At 43.5% G+C, this 8,823-nt stretch overlaps 1 protein-coding gene across 1 annotated transcript; it reads right to left on the bottom strand.

The window, feature by feature from the left end:
• Window positions 1-4,614: 4,614 nt before the first annotated feature.
• On the bottom strand, window positions 4,615-8,353 carry LOC128449884 (uncharacterized). The gene is made up of 9 exons (XM_053433227.1): window positions 8,260-8,353; window positions 7,938-8,072; window positions 7,620-7,801; window positions 7,238-7,374; window positions 6,457-6,550; window positions 5,915-6,244; window positions 5,614-5,785; window positions 5,239-5,378; window positions 4,615-4,938 (listed from the first exon to the last, which is right to left on the bottom strand). The coding sequence occupies exons 1-9, from the start codon at window positions 8,351-8,353 to the stop codon at window positions 4,615-4,617; spliced, it is 1,608 nt and encodes a 535-aa protein (XP_053289202.1).
• Between the last annotated feature and the right edge of the window lie 470 nt (window positions 8,354-8,823).

The raw sequence follows: 8,823 nt of genomic DNA, 5'->3' as shown, positions 1-8,823 counted from the left end.
GTTACACTTTCAATCTCGGGTGACATGAGTTCATGTCTGATGTTTAAATGAAGTAAAGTAGATGTATCACACCAGTGTTGCTAATGGTATTGTCATCTTCCATGCTAATTCAAAATCTGGGTATAAACTGTTGTGGACCCTAATTGTGGACTTGTGTCCATGGATGGTTCTTCAAGTGGTGAAACCACCTTCTCTCTGTCCTAATTACGTGGAGCTGGAACAGATGCAAGAGGCTGAGAAGACCTTGCATCATTAGCTTTAATCAACCCTGGAGACCCTGAAACAAAAACGGCAAACAAACACAAACTCACACACACACACTCAAAGGTATTACACAATTATCAAAACCTGACACTCAAGGAGCAAAACATGGGCCCAGATCTGCACCACTATAAGCACAATGTCAGCTTCACACTTTTTGCAAAACAATACACACAGTGATCTGCAAAACACTAAACAGACTTGTATACATTAAAGTATATCTGTATACAGAAGTATATCAAGATGTCACTTCCTTGCAATTCCTAAGCACTGCCTGTCAAATGACCACCCCTATGGGCCAATTGGTTAAACACAGCCATCAGGTGTTCAAATACATGATTGCTTAATTGTAGACACACCAATCAGGTTTAAGCACTTTAAAAATGCATCAGCTGAGTTCACCTGTTTTCAACCAAAATGGAGCTTGTGCTAAAAAAAGAAGAAGAGTGAGGGTGAGAGGGGGAATCCACGGAGGAGGAGAAGGCTGCAGCTGCAGTATGATGATGCATACTGCACACATAACTTTCATAATGTAAATTTACTGTATTCCAGACCTATGCTGAACTACACAATCTTGTCTTTCACTGTGTTTCTGATGATGTGCGCCCCAGGACGAAGTGCGCCGCAGGACGATGTGCGCTGCACGATGATGAGCGCCCCAGGATGATCTGCGCCACAATGATGTGCGCCACAGGAGGAAGTGCGCTGCAGGATGATGTGCGCCTCAGGATGATGTGCGCTGCACCATGATGTGCGCCACAGGAGGAAGTGCGCTGCAGGATGATGTGCGCCGCAGGACGATGTGCGCTGCACGATGATGAGCGCCCCAGGATGATCTGCGCCACAATGATGTGCGCCACAGGAGGAAGTGCGCTGCAGGATGATGTGCGCCTCAGGATGATGTGCGCCACAGGATGATGTGCGCCACAGGAGGAAGTGCGCTGCAGGATGATGTGCGCCGCAGGACGATGTGCGCCGCAGGATGATGTGCGCTGCACCATGATGTGCGCCGCAGGATGATGTGCGCCACAGGAGGAAGTGCGCTGCACGATGATGAGCGCAGCAGGATGATGTGCGCCGCAGGACGATGTGCGCCGCAGGACGATGTGCGCCGCAGGACGATGTGCGCTGCACCATGATGAGCGCCGCAGGACGATTTGCGCCGCAGGACGATGTGCGCCCCAGGATGATCTGCGCCACAATGATGTGCGCCACAGGAGGAAGTGCGCTGCAGGATGATGTGCGCCGCAGGACGATGTGCGCCGCAGGATGATGTGCGCTGCACCATGATGTGCGCCGCAGGATGATGTGCGCCGCAGGATGATGTGCGCTGCACCATGATGTACGCCGCAGGACGATGTGCGCCGCAGGATGATGTGCGCCGCAGGATGATGTGCGCTGCACCATGATGTGCGCCGCAGGACGATGTGCGCTGCAGGACGATGTGCGCTGCAGGACGATGTGCGCTGCAGGACGATTTGCGCCCCAGGACGATTTGCGCTGCACGATGATGAGCGCAGCAGGATGATGTGCGCCACAGGATGTGCACCGACACAGATGTTCGCAGCAGGAGAGGATATGCGCACATCTGCGCTGCAGGAGATGTGCGCACATAACCTTGAGGGAGTTGACGGATCGCTTTCTGTATTGCGCACGGCGGAGTTCCATCCCGATGCACAAACACACAGGTGAGCTTCTATTCCAGTGGGTGGAAAGTATTTCTGACAATTGGTCCGATTACTCAAAGCTGCTTGCTACTAATGAGTGGTGTGCAAAGCTGGCATACCTGGCTGATATATTTCATCATCTGAGTGAACTGAACACACGGATGCAAGGCCGAAATGAAAACCTGCTTACAGGCAAATAAATGGATTCCGTTTAAAGGTGCAGCTCTGGCGACAACATGTGCAGCGTGGCAACCTTAAGATGTTCCCACTGACTGAGAAAAGGCAAGATGTCAACACTGCTGCAATGTGCGAGGTGATAGGCACACATTTGAAAACTCTTGAGGAGAAGTTGTCATTTTATTTCTCTTGAGCCTTCACAGAATGTCTTGACTGGGGTAGGGACCCATACAGCTCAGCATCAGTTGCTGGAAAGGACATGACTTTACAGGAGCAAGAGGAACTCATTGAACTGAAACAAGATCGTGGTTTAAAGCTAAACTTTGCTGATCCTCCTTTGGACAGTTTTTGGTTATCTGCTGCCAAGGAGTTCCCCAATCTGGCCAACAAAGCTATTTGGACATTGCTCCTGTTTTCCACAACATATGTGTGAGCTGAGCTTTTCAAGCTTGACTGCGATAAAAACTAAAAACAGAGACACTGAGAGCTGTTGAGGAAGAGCTTTGTGTGTGTCTTTCTTCCGTTCCTGCCAGGATATAAGTTTTGTGTTCATCTAAACAGGCCCAGGTTTCCCACCGAGTGAGTATAAATACATTTAGAAACTATATTACTAACTATATGTATTATATGTACTGTGTTAGGCCATAGAGTGTCATTTTGTGTCATTTTGGTTTGTGGTGTGCCCCGGGATTTTCTAAATTAAAAAAATGTGCCAAGGTTGAAAATCACTGCTCTACAGAACAGAGAGATTGTTATTTAGGAAAGCATTGGAGGAAGGAGACAGGAGGAGGTGGAACACATGATGGTGTCTCATCATCGGTTCGTTTTATGTCTTATCCACAGGCTCAGTTTATTTAAATCCACGTGGATCATTGCCGGGTTGTGCTGCCGCTGTGGAGAGAGGGTTGCGTTTTTCTTCACTCTGTGTAAAGAGGATTCCCAGTCTTATGTTCAGATCAAACTAAACAGATTCTGTGAAAATGGCTTTTGAAATATTTAACATTTATTAACTTTATCAAACTTGTTAATTTGCACTCGGACGTCCCTGTTGCATCTAAAGCGTTATAAACTATTTGTTAAACGCCTAACTGATAAATATGATTGTGTTATATCCGTATTCTTCTGTTGATTATTGTTTCAGTTTTTTTATCTTGCCATTGAAATAGACCATCACTTCTCATAAATCCATTTAGTCCTGTATTGTTAAATGTTAGAATATCAAATTTAATCGATCCACTGTTAAGTGGGGTGGAACTTCTAGCTCTACGTCCAACCCTCGTCCTTTATCCGGGCTTGGGACCGGCAAAATGAGCCAAAAGAGCATTTTTTTTACATCCCGCTCTGTAAGCCAGATCAGCGGCGGCTTTGCGCACGCGCAATTCATTTGCAGTCTGGAGGACGCGGAGCTTGGGTCTCCTCTCTGCTCTGACTGCAGCTGGGACTGCTGCGCAAGGCTACTGGGAGACTGACCGCCTGTGAGTGCGTTGGGATGGCGTAGGGCAGGGTTGTCCAAACTTTTTATCCTGAGGGCCACATACAGAAAAAAATTTGAAGGTCTGGGCCACTCACGCCGCCACGCCCCCCTGCCCTGGAGCGGACTGTTGACAGTGCGCCTCCATCGCGTAGCTTAGGACGGGGGGCGTGGCGCCACCTATAGCAAAAAAGCCAGTGTTAAATCAACTCCGAGTGTTAAATTTAACACCAAGAAAGTGTGTATATGCGTCCACTCTTTTCAGTGTTAATTTAATTTAACACTAACACTATTGTTAATGTTTTTACACTCCGCTATAGTTATTTCAACACTGTAGGGAGTTCAAAATTAACACTAGCTAATATGTGTAGTGTCAATAATACTCTACACTAGTGTCATTATAATAAAATGTTACACTGACTGGAGTTGAAAATGCTACACTGACTACCAATGCATTCAGACCAATGGGTGTAAAATTTGACTACCAATAAACCCACCCACCCTTTACCACCACAACCACCCACCAAACCCATCACAAAAAATACACAAGGCCAACACTTCTTTAGAAAAATAGTTTTATTAAATGGACACCACACCAGATTAACAATTAGCATGGATTCACATATAATTACAGTATGGAACAAGGTACACTTGGTCATCTGTGTCATATGAAAATTGCCTATCACAAGGTCTGTAATATACCAGGTCATTTACACAGATCACTGTGAAAACCTAATTTTTCTCCTCAATACCAAATGCATTTAAATGATCATCAAAAAAAATATTCGAGACTTTACAAATCAAAAGATTTGTAAAGGCATTGTTGTCTTTAACAATTATACTGTCAATCCTGTTGAACAAAGGCATCTCATTTTCCACTCCAGTAACCACATACATCCCAACTTGATACTCTGTGCCATAGTTTTTGACCCAGGAAGTGGTGGACAAACTTCAAATGTCTAAATAACATTGAACAACTGGTGTGGTGTACCTTGCAAATGTAACATGTGTACATTTCTGCTCAAAATGTATCAGTCTTCAAACTTCAGAGTGAAGAACCCTTGCTCTGATTTCTTTTACCCGAGGACTCTCTTTCACTTTGCCAACGTCGATGCCATACACGGTGGTTTGGATGAAGATGAAGAAGCTGGACAGCGCATCATCATACGACACGGCAAAAGCATAATGTGCCTTGAAGAGCTCATCAAAGGCAGCAACTGGAGTCTGCATCCTGCAGGGAATGGCCTTCTGGTCCAGGATGACATAAAAATCCTGGATGCTGTTGCTTCTTTCTTCGACACCGAGAAGAAAGGGTTGTTTGGGGCCAGTTTCTTTAAGGAAGGTCTCCATGCTTGACCCCACCTGAGAGAGAGAGAGAGAGAGAGAGAGAGAGAGATAGAGAGAGAGAGAGAGAGAGAGAGAGAGAGAGAGAATGTTTTTACTCAAGTCATTTTAATTCATGTGCGACTGAATTCAGGGATCAGGGATGGATCTATCAATGTACACAACATTCATTTATTTTTGTGTGATGAATAGATGGATGACTTTTTTAAAACAATTTAACTGCACCCCCCCAATTACCCTGCCATATTGGCACCTGAAAACCTTATATCAGCTTATATGAAAACCTTGCATCAGTAATGTGCAGTCCTAAGAAAATACCTTCATGAACTTGATCAGGTGTCTAGCAGCCTCCGATGCGCTTATCTTGCCGGCCTTCTTGCCTTTAACTGTTGGAGGCAAGAGGTGAAGCAGCAGAAGGATGGCAGCCATCTCAGAGTCCCACTCTTCAGAATGCCACACTGCAGAATTAGAATTGACACTATAAAATGTCTTTTATTTCCTTATAAGCATAACAGCATCAGTTATAGTAAAGTTTTCTTAAATTACACCATGGATTGAATATGGTTAGCAGTAAGGTGCAGTATGTGATTTGTAGTAAAGGGGCTAAAACATGAAAGAACACAACAATGTCCTCTTTTGTTGTGTACACTAAAGGCATGTGCAATCTGTGTCCACTATTCAATTAACACTTACCACTATCATCAGACTCTTGTTGTGCAGCCAGAAGTAGCTCATCCACATGCGGACTCGTGGTTAGATTCTTGCACCAATCTGCGCTGACTCTTGGTTTGAAAAATGTTGGCCACTTGGAGAGGAATTTACCAGACACCTCCTCACCAAAGATCATTGTGAAGTCTTGGTCGATCTTAAACAGAAAACGTTTGTGTGTGTGTGAATGAGAACACCATTGTTATGGCGCTATGGGTGTCAATTAATAAACAGTCAAGCAAAATAAGGCAATCGCAAAGTCGTCAGTAATTAATTTCATGTTTACCAAGCCAGGTGTATCCAAGAATCTGGGAAAGAGATCCAGGACAGTAGAGGCAGTATCCGGGTCTTGAACCACCTTTTGCCTGTGCTGGAATGTTGCCTTCATCTTATTTTTGACAAGGGTCGTATTACTTGAGTGTTTCATCACCGATATGGCTTCCCTGCATTCATCACCAGTCAACTGCTTCTCATCTGAATGGATACTGCGTGGAGTCTTGGGGCCCTCTTGGAAATTGGTCCTGGATTTTTTGCTGTCTTGAGCAGAGTTCCGCTGAACAGTTTTCAGCCTCCACGCTAGGTAGCCGGAACCACTCTGGTGATCATAGAAATGTTCCTGTTGATAAACAAAAAAACACATCGACTCACATCAACTGAGGAAAAACTCCAGGAAAACCATTTAACAGGGAAAAATTGGAGAAACCTTAGGGTGAGCAACAGAGGAGGGATCCCTCAACCAGGACTGGCAGGCTTGCAATAGATGTTATATACAGACAAAAACAGTTAACAACACATAATGTATGGGGATGCATGACTGTTTATACTCACATAGCCATTCTGGGAATCCGGGTCCTTCAATTTAGGGAACAGTGTTGTAATCCCAAGTGCATAGAGGATCCGCACATTCACCGGAGGGACCCTCCTGAAAAGAGATAGATCATTCCTCCAAAAACTGCAAATTTCATTTATATGCACTTGGGTTATCATAGTTAACTAAAACTAAAACTAGCAGTGAAAAAATGATTTAGTAACCAGAACATTTAAATAAATAATATTAAAAAAAAATCCAAAAATGAGAACTAAATAAAAACTACAATAATACAAAAACTAAAACTTAAGTGAATGTCAGATAACATCAGCTTAGTTGTAGTTAGAGATGCTAAAGTTACCGGAAGAAAAGGCTTCAACTCAATATGGTACAACTTAGAGTACGACCCACAGCTAGATAAGAGTGAATGGAAACGTGATGAGGACTGATGGGAACATTATGGGATGCAACTAAAAGGGAAAAAGTTAATCTTTAGAGGTCTCACAGAAGCTTTCTCCTAAAACCTGAAAAACTAAGACTGAGTCCAAATAAAAACTAGTCAATTTCCTCAAAATAAAAACAATATAAACTAAACTGCTTCATCACTTGTTGAGCAAACTAAAACTGAACTGAAACAAAAAAGCAAATTGAATAGCTAAATAAAAACAACAACTAATGAAAAATTCAAAACTATAATAACCTTGATGTGCACATGGGTGTGGGTGAAGACATAATCGGCAGCGACTTTTGGAGGTAAAAAAAAACAAAACACAACCTGTTATTGCAAGTGCATTCACTTACCCATGGCTCTCCACCATATCTGCCACAAGAATGTTTACCATCTTTCTTCTTGTAACATCACTGATGGTGCTTGTTTTCTCATACTCTTTGAATATTTCTTTTCCACCAGGCTTTGAATACAGAGCGACTCTAACATTCTGAAACGACAAATGCATAACATTCACACTGCAGGTACAGTAGGTATTTCAGCCTGTGCCCCGGGCTGATGTAACAGTTGGTTAGGGGGTGCATGATAAATTAATTAGCTAATATAACCGAGCTCTGGGTCTTCAGTCCGACACCTACTGAAGCTGCAGTACTAATATACTTATTGTGAAATTTGAATGTACGGTTTGATATCGGTCTAATTGACATCAGGGTCAATATCAGGTGGTTAACTTACATTTCTTGCAACGTTGCTATCCAGGGGTCCTTCAACCAGCTGTCTTTTCCGAGCTTTGGTAGATTCCAGTATCAGCGTTGAGTCAGAACCTGATGATGATGACCCTTGGGATGCACGTGATGGTGATGGTGACCAGTCTGATAAAGATGAGCCCTCTGAGAACTCCACCTCAGCATTGCTACCTAAGAAAACACACAGCCTTGCATTCTAAATGACGCAATTGACCACGAGAGGAAACAAGTTACAGCTCAATTTACCTTTTGTAGAAAACAGACTCAAATTCTTAAAAATTAAAAATATGAGCCTGCAAACCCTTACCATCACATTCTTCGGCCCTGAAAGACACCCCAGATGACTTCAAGAGTTCATCAAATATGTCAGAATCCACTTCCACGTTAGAGGAATCCTTCAGGCTCAAGGAAGCAGAACCTTGCAAATTGAATTTTGCCAGCACTAAAACATAAGATACTTTAGATATGCAAGATTTGGGAGGGACAAACATGCATTAATGAACAGAGCTGATGAACTAATAATGCACCGGAGTGAGTAGGAAAGCTAATTTTCATCTGCAGTCTCTATGAAAAACATTGGAAAAGCCTAAATGCACAAATAAACATGACAGTCAAATTAGCCTAGTTACCTGCTTGCAAAAACTGGGAGTAATTGTACTCGTCCTCCACCTGTGGTACCCTGACCCATTTGCTGACACCGTTACACTCTACAGGAACCAGCATGTTGCTTCAAAGACAAGAATGGCATAATTTATTATTATTCCTAATTTCGTACATTTACACCCAGTGTTTCCGCGCGGGGTGGGGGGTAATTTGAACACTGTACAATTACTTCTTGGTGTACCTTGCACACAGTGGCAGTGCCGCCCCTGCTTGCACATGTGTAATGTTGTCATACTTGTATCGTGTACAACCTTTTCAATACATTCCTATTACTCAAACACCCTTTCCTTTATATACACTTTTAATAATTTGAGGAAGTAATGTTTGCTAAACCCTGGTCCAGCGCAGTGTTGACCAGGGCTAGCGAGCTAAGCTAACGTTAGCTAGCTAGCCAACTTCGCTAGGTAGCTAGCAGCCAAAGTCAACCACAAAAAAAACCCCGCTAATATCAATCCGAAAGAGACAATTTTATCGACCGAAACATAACTTACCGTAGAAAGAAGAGATTTGGACGACAATTATGACTGCAG

The sequence above is a fragment of the Pleuronectes platessa genome, chromosome 10, assembly GCF_947347685.1.
Source record: "Pleuronectes platessa chromosome 10, fPlePla1.1, whole genome shotgun sequence".
Lineage (NCBI taxonomy): Eukaryota > Metazoa > Chordata > Actinopteri > Pleuronectiformes > Pleuronectidae > Pleuronectes > Pleuronectes platessa.
This window is presented reverse-complemented; position numbering and strand designations above follow the sequence as displayed.